Genomic DNA, 27,041 nt, shown 5'->3' with positions numbered 1-27,041 from the left:
GGGGAACTGACCCATACGTAGTCACTAGCGGACTACATTTCAGCCATTGAATTATGTAGGGTCCACTACAGTGTGTCCCAGCATACATTGGTATCCCTGGTTTGATTAGATCTGGGATACACTGCAATAACAGTGTGAACTCTGCTTTACATCTATATGCCTATACATAGCTAGTCATGCTTCCAGATGAACAGTGGATACAATTGTATCCAGTCGAGAGAATTTTAATTTATGATTTATTATTATTATTTTATTTTTTTAAAGCCGCATAAGGCTCCATTCACAATAGTGCTGTGCGATATGACCTAAAACTTATATCACGATATATTTTCAGGTTATGGCGGTATCGCGGTATTACCGTGGTACCATGTGGGAAACAGTGTAGAAGTGCAGCGGCTGACAGTTAACCTCTTCCCCGCCATGGGGACCATGCGCACGGCCCCTATAGCGGGGAAGGGGTTAACTGTCAGCCGCAGCGCTATCGTGATTCCCCCCACGGGCGCACTTTCAGCTATTTACATACATTGTCCGCCACTGCAGTTTATAATCCCCCGACCCCAGCCGCTGCAGAGCCTTTTCCCCCTGTGACAGGCAGGCACAGGACATCTGATCTTCATCCCCGCTCTGTTCTCTGATACCCGAGCGGGGACGGGAATGTAAGAATCAGCAGAGCCTTCTCCTCCTGCAAGCGCTGAATGTACGGGTGCGGCAGAGCTGATCCCCATCCCTGCTCCGGGATCAGAGAACAGAGCGGGGATGAAGATCAGATGTCCTGTGCCTGCCTGTCACATTTAGTGCTTGCAGGGGAAAGGAGGTCCTGCAGAGTCCGCGCCTGGGGACGGGTATGATAAACAAATAGCCTGTGGGAAGGGGAGAGCGGGGCTGAGCAGGGAGCAGGCTCGGGGCTGAGGGAAACATCAGAGCCAGGGGATGAAGTTTCTGCGCTTTCCCCTGGCTCTGATCACTGAGAACAAGCGGCAGCTGCAGGGGAGCGGGGATGTGCACCCCACGTGAGCTCAGCGGCTCCTGCTCCTGCACATCCCGCGGCTCCCTCACAAGTAATTCATTCGGGGGTGGGGGTAGGAACCGATATACCGCCCAGCCCTAATTCACACGTCAATGGATATGATAGAAACTTTTAAATACATAAAGGGAATTAACACTGTAAAGGAGGAGAGCAGGTTTAAGAGGAAAAACTACCACAAGAGGACATAGTTTTAAATTGGAGGGGCAAAGGTTTAGATCAGGAAGTATTACTTTACTGAGAGAGTAGTGGATGCATGGAATAGCCTTCCTACAGAAGTGATCGCTGCAAATACAGTGAAGGATTTTAAGCATGCATGGGATAAGCATAAAGCTATCCTCCATATAAGATAGAGATAAGCATAAAGCTATCCTTCATATAAGATAGGGATAGGCATAAGGCTATCCTTCATATAAGATAGAGATAGGCATAAGGCTACCCTTCATATAATATAGAGATATGCATAAGGCTACCCTTCATATAAGATAGGGATAGGTATAAGGCTATCCTTCATATAAGATAGGGATAGGCATAAGGCTACCCTTCATATAAGATAGAGATAGGCATAAGGCTATCCTTCATATAAGATAGAGATAGGCATAAGGCTATCCTTCATAGAAGATAGAGATAGGCATAAGGCTATCCTTCATAGAAGATAGAGATAGGCATAAGGCTATCCTCCATATAAGATAGAGATAGGCATAAGGCTATCCTTCATAGAAGATAGAGATAGGCATAAGGCTATTCTTCATATACGATAGAGATAGGCATAAGGCTATCCTTCATATAAGATGGAGATGGGTATAAGGCTATCCTTCATATAAGATAGAGATAGACATAAGGTTATCCTTCATAGAAGATAGAGATAGGCATAAGGCTATCCTTCATATAAGATAGAGATAAGCATAAGGCTATCCTTCATATAAGATAGAGATAAGCATAAGGCTATCCTTCATATAAGATAGAGATAGGCATAAGGATTCAATTTTCACAGGTCACCTGCTGGTGTAATTCTACCTTTTTTATGTAGATATTTTGCTATGCTAAACTGGAGTGATTCACGCTTTTTTTTTTTTTAATTTTTTTAACACTTCTCTTTTGTGTCTTGAATGTTGGTTGGGGCCAAATGTCCCTTCTCTTCTTCCTTTTTTCCTTTTGGTTTCTCTTATTGGAACTTAATGTTAAAATTGACACTGCTATAAATGGGTGTGGAGTATTAGAGGGGTATTCCAGGATTTTTTTTTTTGACTATGCTACAGGGGCTGTAAAGTTAGGGTAGTTCCTAATATAGTGTCTGTACCTGTGTGTGACGGTTTTCTCACAATTCTTCTGTGATTTTCACCCCACTATTTATTTTTACCAGCATACAAAATGACTGCTGTCTCAGATTTTTCCCAGCTTGCAATGCGGTCGAGACCTGACTCACTAGTCATCTGATGACAGGGAGCCTGTCTGCTTCAATGGGTGGAGGGATCAATCTGCAACTAATGCAACAGCTGTAGGCACCCTGATTGAAAACCACAGGTCTTTTGTTTCAATGGGTGGGGTGGCTGATGTGTGGGAGGGAGGAAAATGACATTGTGGGATTTGTAGTAAAAAAAAACAGGAAATACAACTTCACAAAAAGCTAGCCAAGGTGTTATGGTAATCTCACAGCATAGCCATTTAGCCCCAAGACAAGCGCAGATCCTTCCTAAGCATGTCAATTACTGTCTGCCAGGTACGTACTAAAACCACCTTATGGGGGATAACCCCTTTAACCAATTTTATGTGCTGTTGGGTGTTCTATAACACCTTTGTTACAAGTTTTAGTTTTTTTTTTCCCAGTATTGTACATTACATATTCTCTGGATTGAGCTTGCTCTCAGTACTTTGTTGATTAAATTGTATTTTGCTCTCTCCTGCTCTTGTTTTGATGTGTTCCCTATGTTTTCGATCGAAAAATATGAATAAAAACCTTTTGAAGATAGGGGACTTATCCTAGATATCCACAATGTTACGTATAATTTAACGCTGTATATTACATTATCGGAATAAAACCGCTTAAGTTCACGAAGAGGTTGTATAGTAGCTGTTTTCATTTGGGGACGAGACATCTTGTTGCTAATCATTTTGACAGCTTGTCAGCTTTTTAGAAGTGTTAACTGAACATTAATGCCTTTGGTTGGGGTGCGGAGGCTGCGGCAGACAAATAGCTTGTGATGGCCATACACTGCATTAACATGGTAAGGTTTTACTCCTATCCTAGGATACTGCAGTTTGGACAAAATCTATTTACTGGGAATGGCTTAGACTTCAGATCAATGTATCATTGCCAGTACAAAGGGTTATTTCACATGGATTTTACCCTCGGCCTTCTGATCCTATTAATTTTAAACCCCAGCATGGATTTTCTCATTGAGTTTTGGCTCCCTTCTCGGCATCCCAGTAGTGACCTAGGTCAGTAAAAGAAACTTCCCAGCTGGGATAACAGCATTATCATTCCTGCAGTTGATTCCCATAACCTTCTGTCTTTCTGCGGTCTTTAACTTTGTTTCATTCAGCCGAGCGCAGTTTTCTATGTTGGAATACGTTTTCCTATTTTCTGTGCTCTGCTGAGATAAATATCAAATATCTGAAACTAGAAGGGTGTGGTGCTGCAATAAAACAATCCGCACATCGTAAACAATTCCATTCCGGCATGTGGCATTTGGCTAAGATGCCACCCTGCTAGTATGGACAGGGTGCTGATTGTTGGCTTGGCACTGTTTCCATAGACTTTGTGTAAGTTTCTTATAGCCTAAAAAATGTTCATTTGTTAATTGGCTTAACATAAAATTCACCATAGTTTGGGCCTTAACTTGTGAAATTCAATTGTGGGGCCTCAGAGGTTAAGATGAGTGATGGCTGATATTTTGGACTAGCAATCGGCGGTCACACTGGTCTGTCCTGAGACAACCCCTTAATCTGTAATCTGATGCAATCGTTGGTAAAGGCACCGAATTATGGAGACAGGACCACTTAACTAGTCCAAATGGAACAAGAAAAACATATGTGCCCTTTGGCTAATAGAGCCTGAATTGGAATACAGCAGATAGTCATCAGCCTGTTGTTTTCCTGAGTGGTCTTCCTTCCTGCATGTTACTGATGAACAATTACAGCCGAGTATACATGAAGTCACTTACTTCATGAATATAACAAACTCATAAGGCCCACTGTTGTTTGTTTGTTTTTTTGTTCAGTGTGGCATTGCCATATATGTTTATTTTAATATATTATTGTGTATGCATATAAGAGTAGCTGCCTCGCTTAAATGGTCGCTGTGGTGTCAACAAAATGTAAAAAAGTAGTACAAGCAAATATTATGAACTTTGCCCTATATCTTATCAGAAAAGACCTCATTTCCTGCTCTCCCCTACCTTAAAGGGAACCAATCATCACTTTTTACCCCCTGTAACTATTAAAAACACGTCCTAGAGCATGTAACCATTGTTCCTACCATGTTTCTGGAGTGCATGGCAATGAATGAAAAGCTCCGAAAATCAACTTATAAACTGTCCCGCGCTGTATGTTAATTTCTGTAAGTAGTCACTTGGGCGGTGCTGCGTTCCTATTTAGTCACCGTGGCCAGAGCTGAAATCACGCCCCTCCAGTCCTAAACACGCCTACATGGGCGTGATTAACAGCCCGGCCGCAGTAGAATCAGCCTCGTCTCTCCTGTCAGCTCGTACAGGGAAAGGAGCGCGCGAGTCTGCAGACTGCTGGAGTGCCGCTGGGTCCTAGTGCCAGCCGGATACATACACTCTCCTGCTGTCAGTGGAGAGATCAGAGCAGAACATCTAGAGATCGGCGAGGGACACATAGGACATATTGTACTAGTGATCATCAGATCCACCACCACTCTTTTCAGTGTATAACATAATTTAATACATACACCTAACTAACATTTAGTAATCTACCCAAGAAGACAGGACATATTGTACTTCAATCCTCCTGTCCACCTATGTGTCCCTCGCCGATCTCTAGATGTTCTGCTCTGATCTCTCCACTGACAGCAGGAGAGTGTATGTATCCAGCTGGCACTGGGACCCAGCGGCACTCCAGCAGTCTGCAGACTCACGCGCTCCTTTCCCTGTACGAGCTGACAGGAGAGGAGGCTGATTCTACTGCGGCCGGGCTGTTAATCACGCCCATGTAGGCGTGTTTAGGATGGGAGGGGCGTGATTTCAGCTCTGGCCACGGTGACTAAATAGGAATGCAGCTCCGCCCAAGTGACTACTTACAGAAATTAACATACAGCGCGGGACATTTTATAAGTTGATTTTCGGAGCTTTTCATTCATTGCCATGCACTCCAGAAACATGGTAGGAACAATGGTTACATGCTCTAGGACGTGTTTTTAATAGTTACAGGGGGTAAAAAGTGATGATTGGTTCCCTTTAAAACTCCTTATTCACGCTGCAAAATCTTCTACAAAGACAGATGAACTCTGTGAAGTATCAGGGTAAAACTGCCCATAGAAGTCTATAAAGGCTTAAGAGACATGGTTGCAGCTTGTAATGTTTATTATATCTCACCCCAGCCCTGGATTCACAGCCTTTACTGCTCTGTACTGCTTTATAATGCCCCCCTGCTTTTTAGGGTGTGCTATAGAGAGCAGGATCGTCTCTCGTGTGTGTGTGCGTGCGTGCGGGCGGACTATTAGACCTCATAGGGATAGACTTCACACGTTAGCTCAGGGACAACTGGAAATTAGAAACTGAGATTTAAAACTATTGATAAATAGCACATACATGGTATATAACATAACTGCCATTATTTCTGCAAAGCTACCTGAAAGTACAGGAACGCTAAATAAAATAAAATAAAAATCTAGAAGCCTGCTTTTGAATCAAAATATAACTATAATTTGTCATTACAAATCTAACGGGATAAAGGGATATTCATCAAACATGTCCCTGCATATACCTACACAAGGTTTGTTCTGCATTCATAAAATGTGTGTTTGTGGTTCTAAACCCAACCTACATTGTTCAGGACCGACCAGTTAGTGCACATGATGAAGAATAAAAATAGCAAAGTCTCTTTAATCTATGGCTCAAGGTTGTTGGTTAACTGGTCTCCTTTGCCTGTCTTTACATTAAAGGGCTTATCATGCAGGAGGGGGGTATTTGACAACTTTGCCCATTGCACACTTTCTGGTTAATGCTTCACCATTGGCAGCTTTTGATCGGACAGCTCAGTTGAGAATTGTGAAGCTTGTGTATTCTGTAGGATTTGTATGTTTTCACACATTTTTGCATGTTCTGGAATTTGTGGAGAGTCTGAAATCTGATATTCACTATTACTACATATAAACATTTAGTCTGAGATGCGTGCTACTTCCTCATAGCTTTCTTCTTACTGCTTTTTAGCTAAACCTTAAGTTACAAAGACGCATAGTTACTACAATTGAAAAAAGACACCTGTTCAACCAAGGAGGTGTTTGAAGAATTAAATAATGAAGTTGGCTATATGCCGTATAAGACGCACTTTTTCTTCCCCAAAACTGGGGGGGGGGGGAAGTTGGTGTGTCTTATACGGCGAATACCTGTGGCCATCAACTGCCGGGACCCGCGGCTAATACAGGACATCACCGATCGCAGTGATGCCCTGTATTAACCCTTCAGACGCAGCGATCAAAGCTGACCGCCGCGTCTGAAGCGAAAATAACACTAACCCGGCTCGGGACCTCCGAACAGCTTACAGGACAGCGGGAGGGACCTTACCTGCCTCCTCGGTGTCTGCTCCGTCCCCTGCATGGCCGGCACTCTCCTTCGACATCATCACGTTGTCGCGCACGCCGACCCGTCATCCGATAGGAGCGGCACGCGTAGCGACGTGATGACGGAGAGCGTGGATCCCGGGGAAGATGATGTCCGGAGCGTCAGGGACACCACGGGGATGCGGCGACAGCGATGGAGCGACATCCAGGGCAGTGGTGAAGGGTCCGGAGCGGCGAGGACAGGTGAGTATTACCTCCTATCCAGTGGTCTTCAACCTGCGGATCTCCAGATGTTGCAAAACTACAACTCCCAGCATGCCCGGACAGCCAACGGCTGTCCGGGTATGCTGGGAGTTGTAGTTTTGCAACATCTGGAGGTCCGCAGGTTGAAGATCACTGTTGGGTGCAGAATCTTTTTTTTTTCTCTAGATTTTGCACCTTTTAAAATAGGGTGCGTCTTATATGCCGGTGCGTCCTATAGGGTGAAAAATACGGTACTCCCATTCCCTTAATGCACAATTATGCTTGAAAGTAAGCTGTCCATTAATCCAGAGGGCTCTTTAATGGATGAGAATAAAGTAATGTCTCTAGATGTTCCCTTAAGTGTCCCTGCAAACTAAATCACTTTTAATTGCTCAGAGACATATCAAAGGTTTTTATCATTTGGGATCTAAGGGGTTCAGAGCCTCACCGATAGCTAGAACAAGCCAGGAGAAGCTCTGGTCGTCTCGTTACAGGAAACGGGTTCTATGGTAAGTCTATGGAGCCCAAGCCAGGGAGAGAAACTCATCCACATGCTTCTCCCATCTCGTTCATGCGATACGTAAGGGTCCAAACACCTAGACCCGACTGATCATAGCTTTTGAGGTCACCATGTCATAGTTAAAACCTAAAAAGCATGCTTCATCTTACAAGTCCTTATTCACATGTGTGAAAACATAAATGCGGCTTGGGCTCCTCTGTTCATAAGAGCAGTGGGGATCCACCTTTTAAAATTGCAGGGCAAGAGCTTTAAATTTCTTTGGAAGAAAGCCATGTCTCTAGGAGAGGTTTTATTCAACAGTACTGTAAACAATTTTCAACAGAAATCTGTTCAACCAGATTGGTAAGAGTAGCTTTCAATTAAAGGGGTAATCCACCAAATAAAACTCACCCCCTTTCCACAGGACCCCCGTGATTTACGCTTTAGCCCCCATCATGCGAGATGAACTTTTCTTGCGAGTGATGGCCTACTCTGCCAATAACCGGCTGAGGCAGGGAGTTACTGCAGCCAGTCCAACTGCTGGGACCCTCTAAATCGGACACATCCCATTTCCCATAGATGGGATATAAGTTTTATTTGTCGAATAACACCGTTAATGAATAACTAAGTGAACCAAATGTTAGATGGATGTCGTAACTTGTAATTCATCCATTATGTGGACATAAAGGTCCATTTACATACTAAGCTAATCTTTACCATCAGTTCATGTCTGAACAACTATGCCAGTACTTGCCTTGTGTTAGAGACAATTCGCTATGTAGAAAATTGATGTTTTGGTAGTGCTGTGCCCAAATTTTTTTCAAAGTCATTTGGTATTCCGGCAACATGGGTGTAGCTTGTTGTGGACGTGGCTTCCTGTGAGTGTGGTTTGTAGGGGTGTGGCTTGTCACAGGGTGGGTTTCTTACAGTTGTTCGTGAGAACAACCATTTTACCTCAGACCTGTATAATGCAATCCCCGAAATCGGTCCCCACCACAATACAGACCCCAGAATTACCACCCGCCATAATACAGACCCCAGAATCACACCACACCATATACAGACCCCAGAATCAGTCCCCACCATAATACAGACCCCGCCCCCTTACATAATTCAGACCAAAGTCGTGTTGTGCAATAATATACATAGTTACATTAACTGACTCACTCCCCCATCATCACTTGCACCTCCCCCATCATTACTTGCGCCCCCCCCCAAATCATCACTAGCACCCCCCCCCCCCCCCCCCCTCTATAGCAGGCAGGGATCTCCTGGGCAGCACAAGCTAGCTGTGTTTTTCTCCCACTACAGTGCAGGCGCTGAGTAATTTCATCGGTGCATGTGGGCAGAGGTAATCACAGGTATCCTCTCAGGTCCTGCAGCTCACACTGAGAGGAAGATTTAACTGTGCGTGCGTGTGCGCACACAGCTTAAAGCGGCCCTCGCTCACCTGGGGATCCGAGACAAGTGTCCTGGATCCCCATTAGATTGGATCCAGCGAGCACCTCTCTGACCAAAGCCCCACGTGCCCCACGTGCCATGAACGTGCCAGGGTTTGCCGACCCCTGGGTTAGAGCATGCACACAGCCGTTCCATATAAACACTAAACTTAAAGGCTAACTGACAGGCTTTTCACCCGCACAAATCCCAATACACAGGTAAACCTGAGTAAAATGTTACTTACTTGTTAATATCCAGCCTTTTTCTAGATATTTCCCCCGTTGCTAGTATGCAAACTAAATCTTGTGCGCAATGGAGGCAGGAGCTAGCTTGCTAAACTTCCCTGCTCCCGTCTGGTTTGCCACACTATGCCCACCTACCTTCTACATATTCCTAATTCTTCACTCCCGTGTCCTAGTGGGGTATTGTCAGCAGCTAAACAAGGGTAAATATAAGCACATTCCTAGATATGGTTTCTCATCAGGATGCTTTCTTTATTACCTTCATACTCCTTTTCAGCTCCAGGATTTAAGCCTTAGGGTATGTTTCTCACTGAGTTTGCTCAGTGGATCTGCGCCAACTGGGTTGGTGGATCAGTGCCTATTTCATGTGGAGTTTGCCATAAAAATAAAGGCCAAAATTAAAATTCATAAGGGGCGGAAATCCTTGCCAGAAGTTTTGCTTGAAATCAATGGGAGGCTGCTGCTGATCCTACTCTGAGGCCCAAGTGACTGGGAACGTTCGCTAGCCTATCTGCTCATGTTAATCGCCTTCATGGCCGGTTTTTAACTATGCCTCCTTTATCAGTAGGCACAAATGTGGTGGATAAGAGTTTGTTTGCCTTCCTGTTTACCCATGCCTACAAATGGCTACCTGACCTCTCACTGTTGGGCCTCTGTACAAAGACTCCCATAGTTTCATAATATAGCACCTGATGTAAATACTACATCATGAAGCACTGTACAATATGGTGTACTGTCATACAGTGTATAAATTGGAGATATCCACATGTACTTAACAGAAAACAAAAATATGGAAAGTAACCATATTAAGGTGGTATTGGCACATCCCTGGAATTCGGGGTTTGCTTATTTATGTCCTTTGGTTTCCTCCAGTGATAGGTGTTGCACAACCGGAGAGAATATTTTTCTGTAACTGGATAGATCTAGGCATAAATATCTAAAGATATATTTTTGGTATGTGTGCTGTGCTCGGGGGTTGCTCAGTGTGTCCTACTTCTATGCTTTATTCACATACCTCTTGTGCCTGCTGTGTGTGACTTTTAAGTGTGTGCACATTTTCTGGTCAAATCGTGATGTACTGAGCTATTTTGAGATGAAAAGCATAACCATATAAAACAGCAGTTTCCTTCTCTTTTTTCACCTACATCTCGTGGTGTGTTTATTTTCGAGCCGAGATTCATGGAGATTATTGGCTTGGAAAATAAAAAAACATACAATTTGTACTCTACCTCTGTATAATCTTCAGTACTCTGAATAATTAAACTCGTACATCTTGGGGTAGAGTTTTTGTTTTAGTACTAAAAAGATTTCTTTGTAGAGATTTGCAGTTTGTTTAACTGTTATTTGCAGTTTCTAGTGTTTCTGTTCTTGATGGTTTTATTGTGAACAGTACATTTGAGTAAGGTTGTGTTCACACTGCCTTTTGTGCTTACATTTAACTCTATTTCATTATGTTTAATTTTATTGTATAGAAAAGTATAGCAGCTAGTATACAACAAAATAAATGTATACATTGCAATGTCTTTTTTGTGTTTTTTAATAAAAATTATAACCCTGGGCAAAAAACCCTATACTCTGATCAGCCATGACATTAAAGGAGTAGTCCAGCTTAGAAAAATGTATCCTCTATCCGAAGTGTCAGATTGCAGGGTTGATCCGACCACTGGGCCCTAGAAATCTCCTGCACGGTGCCCTAGCTCTCCTCCTACACGGAACTGTCCCAAACCACCACATGAAACGGTGGTCGACAAGCCCCCCTCCATGTTATATCAGGATGTCTGGAATTATTCCTGTCCATTAACTGATTTTTTTTCTTGTGACAGAATGACGAAAAACGCAGCCTCACACTGAGTGGCCATGTGGGTTTTGACAGCCTTCCAGATCAGCTTGTTAGTAAATCGGTGACCCAAGGTTTCTGCTTCAACATTCTATGTGTAGGTAAGTGACTCGGTTGTAGCTGTATGGTTTCGAGCACCTCTTCCCTATCCTACCGTGGCAGCCTATTTTTAGGGTCTGGATAGACTGCATAATTTTTACCTTAAATATTCATATGTTATTTAAAAGGATTTTGTCCCTTTTTGAAAGAATTACGAAACCCTGCGAACAACCCTATAGTCTAATCCTGCAGCCATACGCCCTTCCCACTATACCATCCTTGTTTCTTACCTACTGAATATTAACTAGCGATTAACACGATTTGCAACATACTTATTTTTTTATTTTAGAAGCATTGTTATAATAGAATAAATGGTTGTGAAGTTGGACATGGTCTTTAAACACTTAGTAATAGGCAGCAAATGAATAGTAATATGTTGCTTCTCTGACCTACTATTCTGCAGATTTCTGATGGGAAGTTCATGGTCAAGCATGTTGTGTGAGAAATTCCAGACCTTGAGTTTCCTGACATCGTCAAGACTGTTGAAGTTTATTTAATGTCTATGAGCATCTGTGCAGGAGAATTTAAATCAGACCGCTGCCGCATCTCCACCAGACCTGCGCTGCACCCCATTCATTTGAATGAGCCAGATAGTGACTCCAGTCGGCACATTTTTGGACCTTTTCCAGTTTTATTATGGGACTGAAAACCATTGTCTGCCACAGCAATAAAACTGATATTTGTTCAAAAGTGAGCTATCTGACTCCGTCCAGCTCATTCAAATGGAGTGCAGTGGGAATACGGCAGCAGACTCTTTTTAAGTTCTCCCACCGGATCCGGATGTTGTATCCCCAAAACATGGTGTGAATGCACCCTTAGCATGTCTTAAGTACAGATTTGCCCCTCTCAGACCTGGCAGTGTACTTAAGATATTAAAAGGTGGGGGTGGGGGGGGGGGTCGCATGCTGCGGAACTCCTGCACTGACCTCCTGATTTATATCCTGTAGCCACCCAGCACGTGTTTGAAACATCCCCTTACCTGCTCCTAAAGGTCCCTGGCTGTTCCCGGTCATCTCTGGCAGCATGGTGGGTGGTCGATCCGGCAGGAATAAGTAGACTAGACTAAGCCCTGGGGCCTAGCCACGCTGCGCACCAAAGATGGTGTCTCCGCGGCTCTCTGACGTGGCGGCGCGCCTGAAACAATGCCTCGGGTGGCGGCTTTGGTGCGCCCACGAATGCGGACTGGGAAGCCTCTTCTGACACCTCAGAGGACTGTGTGGAGGCCCTGGAATCAGGTGTGCAATCCCAGGCCGGTGCATCCCTGTGGTCTGGGCAGGTTAGTGGAGGGGCCGCAACGGGGGTGTCTGCCACACTATCTACTGGGCACTCTAACCCCTCTCCCCTTGTGGAGCCTACTATGAGGGACATGTATTCTGCTGTCTTGGCTCCAGGGGCTGACACTGACTCCATTAAAGAAGTTTCCCTAAGAAGACATGATCTCCGTTGCACGAACGAACGGATCACAGCCAATGAAGATAGGCTGGGGGATGTTGAGGATAAATTCCCTGCTGTACAGAGTGATCTAGGCTGTGGGGTGCATAATCTTTCCCTACTGATTGCCAAGTCTGATGACTTAGAAAACGGTCTCCGACGGAATAATCTCAGAATTATCAGTGTCCCTGAACGTGCTGAAGGGAAGGCTGTTGGGGACTTTTTTGAATACTGGCTCCTTAGGAAGTTCAGGAAGGAAACCCTTTCTCCATTGTTTGCTGTGGAGCGGGCGCACAGGGTGCCCAATTCTACTGAAAATCCTTCATTTCAAGAATAGGGATACCATCTTACGTGCTTCCCATGATCACCCTGACCTCACCATTGATGGGGCATGAATATACATATTCCCAGACTTTTCTAATGAAGTACAAAACAAAAGGGCCCAATTCCTGGATATTAAACGACGACTCAGGGCAATCAAGTTGCTTACTCCATGCCTTATCCTGCCAAGTTGCGTGTAGTAGCCCTGGGGTCGACTCATATGTTTGAATCTCCTAAACAAGCTCTGCAGTGGCTGGATTCCAATGAGGCTCACCTCCGTCATGATCCGGATAATGCCTGATACCTACGACCTACTTTTTTGCTTATCTTACGCCGGGACACTCTGCTGTATCATTGCCCTGGATCGGTTGTATGTTGACTTTTTCGGTTGCTGACCTGTTTTATAGCTGCACTGTCTGCAATGTTGTGACCGGTGCTGCCTAGAAATGGTGCTTACTATCCTGGCATGGGCAGGGCTGTGGAGTCGGTAGATAAATTTTCCAACTCCGACTCCAGAGTTTTCTGTGCTTCAGACTCTGACTCCCCGACTCCGACTCCTCTGTATTAATATGCGAATGTATTTTATACATTCCTTGAAGCAACAAAATTATAAGGAAATAACGTCTAATTCCCTGGGGAGGTGCATTAATACTTAACTTTTAATATCGAAAAGTAAAAAAATCACCAAATTATAGTGCTCAAATATACCCAAAACAAAAGATTAACTTTGCTGGTCGAGGTATATAACGCTCTCCAGCATGTGATAATACAATTTAGTAGGGTGTATTTCTCATAGCTCTCAACGCGTTTCTGCCAACAGTAGGTGGTGTCTTCAGGAGAGGCAAAGCAGCAAAACTCTGATACCCTATGAATAATTATTTACAGTATCAAGAGCACCCTATTAACAAATAGTAGGTGAAGACATCTTAAAATCACGGCAAAACTGTATGAGACCACCTGTAATAGAACAGGACATCAGGAGTCCACTGTTCTGGTGACAGGGTCAAGTGTACAGTTTAGATGCGCCGTTCCGAAGATCCCAGGACGGAGCGCACAAACCCGTAGTGACGGGGAGCCTTGCAGTAATGCCGGCTTCTGTGCGCTACCGGTTCCAATTTAGTCGGAGTCGGTGCATTGTTTGCTGACTCCGACTCCAGGTACCCAAAATTTCGTCCGACTCCACAGCCCTGGGCATGGGGGATACTTTTTGTGATGCTGCGGCTTACTTTCTCCTAATAGGCTAGCAGGACGCTTGGAGCTTTTCTACCTGTGAAAGATCGTTTGCTCCTCTCTGGCGATATGATGTTGGACCCCTGCTGTTCTCCTGTGTGGGAGACAATGTCTTTTTCTTTTAAGTACCTTTGTGATTTGTTTTTATGTTTTTTTTGTTTTTTTTTGTTTGTTTTTTCTTAACTGCTGTTTTTTCCTTACCATGTGCAGTTTTTCTACATGCTATTACCAGTGATGTCTACCATGCTCAGACCTGTGGTTCTGGGGAGACACCGTGAGTTATCTTTCTCTGTTTGTATGTGCCAATGGCTAACCAAGTTCATTTCCTTTCCTGGAATGTTGAGGGCCTGGGGGACGCCAATAAGCACTGTGTAATTTTTCAGCAAATGAAGGACTTTCAAGCAGGCATTTTTTGCCTCATGGAAACGCACCGTGTCCCTTATTCAGTTCGTGTCCTTCGCCATTCTTGGGTGTCCCAGGCCTTTCACTCCACTTATGCCCGGGGGGTGTCTGTTTTGGTACATAGAGCCATTCCTTTGTCTGCGCTATGTTTGTATGCACTGCACCATTTTTAAGGAGCAGATTATACTTGTAGCTATTTGTCCCTCCCCCCTACTCTAGCGATATCCTTCGGAGGGTGTTCTCTGTTCTCTCTGCCTTGCCGCAGGTGCCCACCTTACTTATTGGGACTTTAATGCTGTTCTATCACCTCAAATTTATAGGCACCATGCAGTGCCTGGTGCTGTCCCTCACACTCTTTCTTCTCTAGCGTGTCTCCTGGAGGAGGTGGGCATCTGCGACATGTGGAGAGTGCGGAACCCTGTTGTTCGCCATTATTCCTGTTATACTAGCTCTCACAGGACCCTTTCAGTTTCCTAGCACTAGGTACCTACTCCTTAATGCCTTTAGTGAGGGCTGGGGAATACCTCCCCCGCAGTATCTCTGACCACTCCACGATACACCTGAAACTCTCCTGGGGTGACTCTTCTCGCTCAGTGTTTAACTTGTGACGCTTACATCCCTTTTTGGTTACGTCTGGTTGATGTGCGGGGTGACATAGATCAAGCCCTTAGTAACTACTTTACCCTTAATGCTGGTTCTGCCTCTGTATCTATGATATGGGAGGCGATGAAGGCTTATGTTAGGGGATTGTATATTCAACGGATTTGCTGACATAAAACTAAGTCTAGGGAACTGACAGTGACCCACCAACTAGGAGTGATTGAGACTGAAGCACTATATGTGGCGAACCCTACCGCTGTGGCTGAGACTCATTGGAGGGAGGCACAAACCCTGTTAAAGAATTACCTCCTTCATGTTGCTGATAACAAAAGGTTCTTCACCAAACAATCCTTCTTTCAGGAGGGTGAGAGCACTGGCCATATGCTGGCTACTATCGTCTGGGCACAGATGGGTTCTCCATATATCACTAAATTGACCGACTCTGCAGGGGACCTTTTGCATGGTGACTCTGACATCTTGGGCTGCCTCCATGACTTTTATAAACACCTATACACTAGTAGACTCTCCTCTGTCTCCCCAACTGACCTGGATGCTTGTGTTGCTGATATCTCTTTGCCCACCCTCACCCCGGAACAGAATACAGTATCTAGATGAGCCCCTTACGGTTGAGGATCTGGAGCTGGCTCTCCAGTCCTTGGCCAATGAGAAGGCTCCGGGGCTGGATGGTCTGCCAGGGGAATTCTTTAAGCTGCACAGTGAAATCTTACTCCCTAAGCTATTGGGGGTGTTTGAGGATACCCTTAGTGTCATGTAATTTCCCCCTCTATGAAAGAGGCAGTCATAGTTGTTTTGCCCAAACCGGGGAAGGACCTGCGGTCTCCAGACTCCTATTGCCCGATTTTGTTATTGACGTCCGACGTCAAATTGCTGGCGTGGACACTGGCCAATAGATTATCCCAGGCAATCACGGACCTAATACACCCTGATCAGTCGGGCTTTATGACCAATAGAGCCACTTCCCATAATCTAAGCCGTTTACACCTTTAAATCCAATCTTATTGGGGGGGGGCGGGCGCACAGCCATTATCTCACTCGACGCTGCAAAGGCATTCAATAGCGTCGAGTGGGAATTTTTATGGGCTGTAATGCGTCGGATAGGTTTTGGGGCTCCCTTTCTGAGTTGAGTGCAATTATTGTACTCCAGCCTGAGGGCCAGGGTCAGGAATAATGGGGGTCTTTCGGATGGCTTTCTCCTCGGTCGGGGGACGAGGCAGGGATGCCCATTATCACCTTTGCTCTTCGCCATAGCGATTGAGCCTCTGGCATCCCTGCTTCGCTCCTCACCGGATATTAAAGGGTTCCCCTGGTGAGATGGTGAGGAACGTGTATCCCTCTATGCTGACGTTATGTAATTGTACATGAGTGATTATGACTCTTCAATTGGATCTATTATGTCCATTATAACTTACTTTTGGTCTATATTCTGGTCTCACTATCAACTGGGACAAATCTGTAGTCATGCTTATGTCCCCATCCCTGCGGTCTCCACCATTACCCCCTACTCCTCTACAGGTTGTCACTCGATTTAACCACTTGGGTATATTGATTACAGTACGGTTGAAGGACTATATTTCAGATAATTTATTGCCCCTATTGAACCAATTTCAGAGGAAGATTAATGCATGGTCCCATTTGCCCCTGTTACTGGTCACTGTAACCTGATCAAAATTATTTTAATGCCCCAACTGCTTTATGTTCTCCATAATTCCCCCATTTGGATACCGGCCATATACTTTAAAAAAAATTAATAGCCTTTTCTGCTCCTTCATTTGGAAAGGGGGATGTGCCTAGATTTGGATAGAGACGCTCCAACGCAGTAAAATGGATGGTGGACTGACTGTTCCTAATCCCTACATTTACTTTTTGGCCTCTCAGGTGCAACACGTCAAAGGTTGGGGGGAGCTGGGCAGGGGTGGAGTGTCCGGGAGATTGGTGGAATGGCTTACTAGAATGTCTCCTCCTGTGGGTGCCCTCAAGCTGGGTCCCATTTGGGGCTCTACTCGTTCGCTCCCAACGGTCTCTTTGATGACTCAGGTGTGGAGTGCAGTGAAATCATTACTCCAGGTGTTGGGATTTACTCCCTTCACTCCCTTATGGAAGAACCCCCATATTCCTGAGGCTTTCCGGTTGGAAGGTTTCTCACAGTGGATAGCGGCGGGTATACGTAATTTGCCTGATGTGGTAGTGACAGTTCTATTCTCCCTGTCTCAGACCTACAGACTAAGTTCTCCCCCATAGGTTTTCTATCAATATCTACAATTACTTCATGCACTGGACCGACAGCAGCGGGAGATTCCATTGACTATTTCTACACATTGCCTCCTTCAGGACGTAGGTAAGGCGGGTCTTCAAAGGGGGCTATATCCCTGGCTTATCGCACCCTACTGGACAAACATTTAGCTACATCCCCTTTAGTGGTCAGGAATAAATGGACAGAGGAGGTTGGACTCCTTACTGGTGAACAATGGGCTGACCTGCTGACAACTCTGCCCCTCCTGTCTCTTAGCGAACCGCACAGTCTCTCCCAGTTGTATCTCATCCACAGAGTATATCGGACCCTGGTCTTTCTGTATAAAATTGGATGGCGTTCTGACTCTGCATGCCCCAGATGCTCTATGGAAGATGCAGGTATCTTCCGCATGTTTGGGAATGTAGGGAACTGGAGGAATTTTGGCGAGGTATTGTGGCCTTAATCCATAGGGTTTACTCAGTAACCGTCCCCCTCACTTCTGCAGTATGTGTACTGGGTTGCCTGGATGGTACTCATGAGGATGGCTGTGCTCTCCTTGGCATCCAGCGTATACTTTACCAGGCACAGAAAACTATTGCTTTGCACTGGACACATGTGACCCCCCCAATGCTGCAGGAATTTACAACCAGGTTGAATGCAGTAATTAGGTTGGGGGGGGGGGGGGGTTGTTATCTCAAAAGAAATGCTATGGCTAAATTTGAGCGTATATGGGGATCTTGGCTGTACTCCTGCAGTTATGTAGAGGCCCTCTGCAGACCTTTTTCTCTGCTGGCCTTACGTAATCTATCTATTACCTACTTTTTGTGTCTTTTCTCCCCCCCCAACCCCCCCGCCCCCGTGCAGCACCTCCTCTCATACTCTTCAGTCTTACTCCATCCTTTCTTACTATGCTCCTTTTTTGGCATCTACTGATTCTTTTGTACTTACATTTGCTCTCATGGTGTCTCCCCACGAGATACTTGATCACACATCTCATCTTGATGGTTTCCTAATGTTCTTATCTAGATTAATACTAATTTACGAGACTGTTCACGCATGGTTACTGTTCGAATGGTTTTTATTTTAGTTTTAATGTATTTTATTATACATTCTTCATATGTTTTATGCACAATGAGGTTATCTTTCATGACTGGACGCTGTTGCACTCCTATTATTCGGACTGCATTGAGATGAGCTGTCTGGCTGTCATGTGCCTCTGTTCGTTTGTTTGCCAATTTCTGTTGTGATAACAAAAGTCTTTATAAAAAGATCTGATTTAAAAAAAAAAAGATATTAAAAGGTGGAGTTTCTATTATTTACACAAGATCTGCTTAGAAGACGTGGAATGCAGATTATCAGATCCAACCTGTATATTTAGCTTCTTGACAGAGATGGGAATCTCTTCGTCAGCAGAAAAAATTTCCTGAGATATGTCAGACGTGTTGGTAAATGCCTGATTGCTATGTAGACGTTGGGTCATAAGGGTAAATTGCAATTGGAATTACTGTACGTGTCATTTGTACATTTTAAGATTTATGGCTGGTTGACATGTGTTTTACTATTTCTTATTTAAGACATAAAGCAACTTGCCTAAGATCTCATAAAGCCTAAAAAAAAAATTCCTGGAAGCTATTTGTCCTTCAGATCTGTTGATTCAAACCTGATTCCATTTTCTAAACCTAGAAAATCTGATTTTGTTTTTAGAAGACATGCTTAATGCTTAAAGGGGTACTCCGGTGCTAAGACATCTTATCCCCTATCCAAAGAAGATTTTTCCCATTATTCATGTGTCTAGTTTTAGCATTTAATGATTTTAGTATGAACTTTCTACAAATAAAGCTAAGTTTTTATCCGTATCTGGCGCTTGACTCCGATCTATATACTTGATTTTTAATTTAAGCTGGCTGGGCCACATACTCATAAGGGTATCTTACAGGAAGCCTACTGTTGAATGTTCATTGCTGCCCCAACAACCATTGCATGGACTTTAATTAAAGGGGTACTCCCGTGGAAAACTTATTTTTTATTAAATCAACTGGTGCAAAAAAGTTAAACAGATTTGTAAATTACGTCTATTAAAAAATCTTAATATTTCTAGTACTTTTTAGGGTCTGTATGATACAGAGGAAATTCCTTTCTTTTTGGAACACAGAGCTCTCTGCTGACATCATGACCACAGTGCTCTCTGCTGACATCTCTGTCCATTTTAGGAACTGTCCAGAGCAGCATATGTTTGCTATGGGGATTTTCTCCTGCTCTGAACAGTTCCTAAAATGGACAGATATCAGCAGAGAGCACTATGGTCATGATGTCAGCAGACAGCTCTGTGTTCCAAAAAGAAAACATTTCCTCTGTAGTATTCAGCAGCTAATAAGTACCTCGAAGGATTAGGATTTTTTAATAGAAGTAATTTACAAATCTGTTTTAACTTTCTGGCACCAGTTCATAAAAAAAAAAAAAAAAAAAGTTTTCCACCGGAGTGCCCCTTTTAAGCCTTCACCCTCAAAGAAACCCATATGCAGTTTTTTTGTTTTTGTTAAAATAAAGTTTTTTTTTAAATCCTCCGCTCCTGCACTTTCAATTCAGTTTACATCCGCGTTTTGTGGTGATACCCTCCATATAATAAGCCTGTCTGATTTTTATTGTCTAGGTGAAACAGGTATTGGAAAGTCTACATTAATGAACACACTCTTTAACACCAACTTTGAAACGGAAGAGGCCAGCCATTATGAGAACGGAGTGCGACTAAGACCACGAACATACGAACTCCAGGAGAGCAACGTACACCTAAAACTGACAATTGTGGACACTGTGGGATTTGGCGACCAGATCAACAAAGATGACAGGCAAGAATTACCACTTACTGTTTTTATGTTTAGGGTCTCCTCCTAACCTTAAGGGGGTTGTGGCATTATGATGGAAAAATGAGGGCTGTATCTGGTGTTGTCACAAGGCTTTGTTCTTAGTAAGGCCACGTTTACACTGCAGAATTCCGCAATTCTGTACAAATTCTCTTCAGGAAAGTTAGTTGAATGGAATTGCGGAGGAATTGTGTTCTAATAAATACAGAATTCCACCAAAATTCAAGGCCCATTGAGTTCTATAGGATTCAGCCAGCAATTCCGCAAAATTTGCCCAGAAATTCTGCCTTCTGAACATGGCCTAATGGTCCCCTGACAGTAAATCATTGCACTCAATGCAAAACATATTAAGCATTAGAATACATACGGTTGTGTCAGTTTTGTTTCCCGTTTAAAGGGGTTCTCCGGTGCTTACACATCTTATCCCCTATCCAAAGGATAGGGGATAAGATGCCTGATTGCGGAAGTCCCGCAGCTGGGGACGCCCGTGATCATGCACGCGGCACCCAGTTTGTAATCAGTCCCCAGAGCGTGTTCACTCCGGGTCTGATTACGGGCGACTACAGGGCCGGCAGCGTGTGACGTCACGCCTCTGCCCCCGTGTGATGTCACGCTCCGCCCCTCGATGCAAGCCTACGGGAGGGGGCGGGATGGCGAACACGCTCCGGGGACTGATTACAATCGGGGTGCAGCATTCATGATCATGGGCGTCCCCAGCTGCGGGAATCCCGCGATCAGGCATCTTATCCCCTATCCTTTGGATAGGGGATAAGATGTGTAAGCACCGGAGAACCCCTTTAAGGAAACAAAAAACTGATACGGCAACCGTATGCAAAAGAAAAAGTGAGATGTGTGTCATAATTGTACTTACAAAGGGTTTTTCTAAGGCTGCATTCACATCTCGTTTTTGCAATACGGTTCCTGTATTCTGTTTCAGTGGAAAAAAAAAACGTATGGAACCGTATTGCAAATCGTACGTATAGACGTTTCATAGAAAACCGTATGCCAACCGTAGCATCTGGTTGTGAATGTTTTGCACCATTTACGGTTTTATCCATTTTTTAACCCGTCTCCTAACTGTAGTCTACCACGGTTTTATGTACGGGTGAAAAACCGGATAAAACCTGTATACGTTTAAAAAAAAAAATGGTGGTCTATGGGAACCGTACTGAACCGTATGTGCATACAGTTCCATCTGGTTCGCACACAATACGGTTTTGCAGTTTGCACATGCGCAGTGCACGCCGAAAGTTCTTCCCACAAATAGAGCAAGAAGAACTTTATTTAATTAAGGACAAACATAAATCCGTTTCCGTTTTTTTTTCTTCAAAAAAGGTATTAAACCGTATGCAACCGGACATCCGTTTTCAAACCGTATACGGTTTAAAACCGTAGAGAGGTCTATACGGTTGTACGTGGTTGTATGCGGTTCGGTCCGGTTTTGAGACCTGATACGAGAACCGTATTGCAAAAACGAGATGTGAATGCAGCCTAAGACATGCAACCTCGAAGTCCTGCCACCTTGCCATCTCTTTGCTTTCAGTTCAATCGACATTAAGTAATCTGTTATCTAGAATTTCAGTAGCAACAAGACTGTGGGCCATGACACAACTTATCACCTAAATGGTGGATAGGTGCTTTGCAAACTTCTGCGAACCCGCTTTTTACCTTATTTGGCTCACAATGGCTCTCACCTACCCCAAGGATCCATTTAGACATTATTCAATACAGTGGTCCCTCAAGTTACAATATTAATTGGTTCCAGGACGACCATTGTATGTTGAGTCCATTGTATGTTGAGACCATAACTCTATGGAAACCTGGTAATTGGTTCTAAAGGCACCAAAATGTCATCCAAAAATAGGAAAAAGTGATGATTAAAGAAGAATAAATATATAACTAATACAGATAAAGCAAGTCCTTATATATAAAAGTAAGCAAGATCTGCCGGGAGCTGTAAATCACTCTCTATGTCAGTGTTTCCCAAGCAGGGAGCCTCCAGCTGTTGCAAAACTACAACTCCCAGCATGCCCGGACAGCCAAAGGCTGTCCGGGCATGCTGGGAGTTGTAGTTTTGCAACAGCTGGGGGTACCCTGCTTGGGAAAACACTGTCTATGTAGAGGACAGGAGCTTCTTCAGGGTCCTGTACAGTACACAAGTGTCCCAAAAAAAGTAACATGGAGCCGCCCTCACCTGGTGTCCAAAGGGGCAGCTAACCCTGGCACAGGTAAAGAGTACAGAACATGTAACACCACCCTGTACTGTAGGGGGCGCTACCAGACACCAGTCAGTGCATGCACTTCAGTAATACAGGGGTTTTACCAGTGAAATCCCCATTCTGATTGGTCGGTTCTTCCAGCCATTGACACGTTTCACAGATCTGGACTGTCTGTAGCATTGTATGTTGAGTCTGGTTTCAACTTACAATGGTCCAGAATAGACCCTTGTATGTTGAAACTATTGTATGTTGAGGCCATTGTAAGTTGAGGGATCACTGTATACTGTTAATTGTACAGTTACAGATTTGCTGTTTTTTTGCTGGATTTTCTTGAACATTAAGTGGGCAACAGCACTTCCAGAACTTTCTATAACCCAGTCCCATCCAACTCTGTGTAGGAACTGCATCCTGGCTCCATTCACTGGTCAGTAGCCCTGTGCCATGGGAAAGGTGAAGGACCTGTTGTGCTATCCCTAACACTGCGGCCCATTCACAGTAGAAGCCCACAGGTCGATGGCACAATGACAGCAAACGTCATCAGTCTGTCCATGGTTATAATTATGGAACATTATATTTGGAAAAAGCTTCAACACCTGCTGGACTGATAGAATCTCTCAGGAACAGGCACAATAGACCTACAGATAACCACGCAGCAGTGGCATCCATGTGACCAGCCAGTTATGAGGCTAGTAAATGTCTAATGATAGAGTACTTACTAGGGTTTCCACCTGGCCGGTATTTTGGCAATGCAATGGGCGGTATTTATCCAACCAATCCGCCAACTCCCGGAATGTTGCACCATATACTATACCTGTGTTTCCCAGCCAGAGCGCCTCCAGCTGTTGCAAAACTACATCTCCCAGCATGCTCGGACAGCCAATGGCTGTCCGGGCATGCTGGGAGTTGTAGCTTTACAACAGCTGGAGGCACCCCTGGTTGGGAAACAATGACCTATACTACTATATAGTCCATGCTGGGAGTTGTAGTTTTCGTTTGAGGCAGCTGCTGAGCCACAGGCTGTATCAGGGCATGCTGGGACTTGTAGTTAGCAACGAACTGCAACTCCCGAATTTAAAGGAAAAAACTTTTATAGATAGATATAGATATATCTATATCTATCTATCTATCTATCAACTGGCTCCAGAAAGTTAAAGATATGTAAATTAGTTCTATTAAAAAATCTTAATCCTTTTCAATAATTATCAGCTGCTGAAGTTTAGTTGTTGTTTTCTGTCTGGCAACAGTGCTCTCTGCCGACACCCCTGCTTGTCTTGGGAACAGCACAGAGTAGAAGAGGTTTTCTATGGGGATTTGCTTCTAAACTGGGCGGTTCCCGAGACAGGTGTCATCAAAGAGCACTTAGACAGAAAAGAACAACTCAACTTCAGCAGCTCATAAGTACTGAAAGGATTAAGATTTTTTTAATAGAAGTAATTTACAAATCTGTTTAACTTTCTGGCACCAGTTGATATATAAAAAAGTTTTTTTTTGCTGGAATACCCCTTTAATTGAAGAAAAGGGGGGTGAAGCGATCAAAAAGTAACATCAAAACAAAAATGGTACTGTTAAAAACTACAGATCAGGGTGCAAAAAATTAACCCTCATTCAGCCCCGCATAAGGAGAAAAAAAGATATGGGGATCAGTATAGGACAAAATTTCCCCCGCATATGTATCTTGTGATGTTACACCTATATAAATTAATTATGCAAATTAGCATGGCCGGTATTTTGCAAGAAAGGAGACAACCCTAGTACAGTACTTACAGACCATGGACTTAGCCTGATGACTTTATACAGCAAGACTGCCTTATTGCACTGTAAAAAAAAGAATATCTGTCTGGCTTTGGTGGCCCTATAGAGCTCAGAGCCAAGAAAGAATATTCCAAATAGGTGACACGACCATCTGTAGCTGTTATGTGCTTTCTGCCCTTCATCAATACAGCCGGGTACTGTCTGGCAAAAAGACTCTGACCCAGCTCTTGGGGACATTGTTTCATTGTCTTATTTTGCTACCTAACTAGATAGACTACAGAAGGGAAAATTGAAGCTTGGTTGGCACCAATGTAGGAGGTAGAATAGTGGTTGGTTATGTGGTCGGCTAGCTTTCCTGATACCAGCTAGCAACCAAAATGTAGACATTTTTTTTACTTTTTTTTTTTTTTTGCCAAGAGTTAACAGCTAAAGACTTTTTCTTATAGTCTTTCAATTTTAGGATCAAATGCTCTTTAATCCTAATCTTGCTTTAGCTCAGGCTTGTCATTAACTTCATTGTGTAAAGGAAGCTCTCGACAACGACTTCAGACATAGTGGTATGATATATAGTACCTGGTAATGACAGGCTGCCTGTGTGTCTGAAGTCTGTTGTAAAGGATAATGCTGAGGTAAAGACATTGTAATGTTGTGCACGCACACGTCTAGGATTTAATGATTTATTCTCAGATAAGGCAAAAATTAATTCCACAGGAGTACCCCTTTAAACTCCTTTTAAAAACCACGTGTTTTCAATTCAGCTGAAAAAATAGAAAGTTAAACAGATTTGTAAATTACTACTTTTTAAAAATCTTAATCCTTCTGCAGTATACAGCAGCTGATAAATACTAGAAGAAGTTTTGTACTTCTTCCTGCTGACACCTCTGACGATATCAGAAACTGTCCAGAGCTGGAGAAAATCCCCTTAGCAAATCCCTCCTGCTCTGCATAGGTCCTGACACGGACAGAGGTGGCAACAGAAAGCACTCTGGTCAGACTAAAAAGAACTTCACAACTTCTGGTGGAGCATACAGCAGCTGATAAGTACTGGAAGGAGTAAGCTTTTTAAATAGAAGTAATTTACAATTCTGTATAATTTTCTAGCTCCAGTTGATTTTAAATGTACCTGCTATTGACAAACTTTTTTATATAATGTAGAAAATAACATATGTAAATTTTTAATATACATTGGTTAAAAATGTGTATATTTTTGTCCCTGCAGCTATTGCCTGTGTGTATCTGTGAGGAGTCCAAATACAGGAAGTGAGGGTGGACAAGCGGGGTTCTGTGCAGGGAGGACAAGCGGGGCTCTGTGCAGGGAGGACAAGCGGGGCTCTGTGCAGGGAGGACAAGCGGGGCTCTGTGCAGGGAGGACAAGCGGGGCTCTGTGCAATGAGGCTCTGAGACAAGCTCCCGGCTCACAGTCGGATGATTGACAAGCAAGGAGCCTGCACAGAGCCCTTTATGTCCCGCCCTCACTTCCTGTATTTGGTCTCCTCATAGAGATACTCAGGATGACATAGAGATGCAGGGACAGCATTTTTTTTCACCCAAAAATTATACACATTTTTAACCAATCTATATTACAAATATATAAATATATAATGGGATTATCTACATTATGTAAACTTGTATAACTTTTTTTTTTTGGGTGGGGGTTGCAAGCAAGAAAATATGCGACACTTCCAGTATCCAAGCATTATGAAGTGCATCTAGACATTGCAGCATTGAATACCCCCCTCCCCAAATTGGAGCAATTTAAAGAAGACTTATCGAAATACTAATTGAAATAAAAGATAGACAGCGCTCCGTGGTGTGATATCGTTGATGCACAATTAAGGCTCGAGGTAAAAGAGCGCTTACCGTAAATGGTTACACTCAGCCAAGTGCAACAATGGATAAAGGCATCAATAGTGGGGCATCTGCAGCTACTCCACGTCCGAAAGAATACAGCAAAAACAGGAACTCCAATGTGGTGATGGGATTGAGAGCGCAAGACACCCAGGTTAAAAGAAATGAGGTTTATTCACCCATGATGCAACGCGTTTCACAGAGACTGCTTCACCATTCCTGATGAAGCAGTCTATCTGTGAAACGTGTTGCATCATGAGTGAATAAACCTCCTTTCCTTTAACCAGGGTGTCTTGCGCTCTCAATCCCGTCACCACATTGGAGTTCCTGTTTTTGCCGAAATACTAATTGACTTGCATGGACTCTGTGCTTTCTGTTTCCTGATGAACACTCCATAATGTAGGTCTAGCAAACCTGGTGACAGATCCATCCAAACCTGTGTTTTATGTTCCAGCATAGCCTATAATTAAAGTAATGGGGAGGCATCGTCTTTGGTGCACACATCTTCAGAGACATTTGATCAGTCCCATAAATCATGGAACCTGTCTGTATCACACACTTTCCAGTAACTCTTGGCACTGGTATTAAGCCGGTGGTTTTTCTTTTTATTAATAACTTGGCATTTACATATACATATAATTCTGCTGTCAAGCTGACGTGACATCGCTCGGAGGCATAGGGTAGACAATGCATTGGAATGAGAATTTACTGTAAATCACGTCCCCTGCCCCCACTTACAGCTTGGCTTAAGTAGTTCTGTTACTTTGAGGAGGCTTTTTAAGGAGAACGTCCAATTATATAGTGCAAAAAGTTCAGTGTGTCCCATAAGGGAGTCCACCCCTCGTATATACCTGTGCTGTGGGGATCTCATAAGATGTGGATGGGACACACATAGGGTCCCTGTTACTACTACAAATCAGAAGTGTTATCATTGATCACAATAGCACAACATTGTTCACTAGAGGACTTTTCTATATTGCATCTAAGATTTAGAGAAGA

General features: G+C 43.8%; 1 protein-coding gene across 3 annotated transcripts in view; it reads left to right on the top strand.

The window, feature by feature from the left end:
- Nucleotides 1–27,041, top strand: part of SEPTIN8 (septin 8) — a 109,475-nt gene that overhangs the window by 23,042 nt on the left and 59,392 nt on the right. For all 3 annotated transcript variants that reach the window (XM_056574947.1, XM_056574946.1, XM_056574948.1), the window contains exons 2-3: nt 11,015–11,129; nt 20,013–20,208. In XM_056574947.1, the coding sequence (XP_056430922.1) occupies nt 11,015–11,129; nt 20,013–20,208 (311 nt within the window). The remainder of the gene's footprint in view (nt 1–11,014; nt 11,130–20,012; nt 20,209–27,041) is intronic.

The sequence above is a fragment of the Hyla sarda genome, chromosome 4 (genome assembly GCF_029499605.1).
Source record: "Hyla sarda isolate aHylSar1 chromosome 4, aHylSar1.hap1, whole genome shotgun sequence".
In the NCBI taxonomy this organism is placed as follows: domain Eukaryota; kingdom Metazoa; phylum Chordata; class Amphibia; order Anura; family Hylidae; genus Hyla; species Hyla sarda.
Note: the sequence above shows the minus strand (reverse complement) of the source record. Positions and strands in the feature narration are given on the sequence as shown.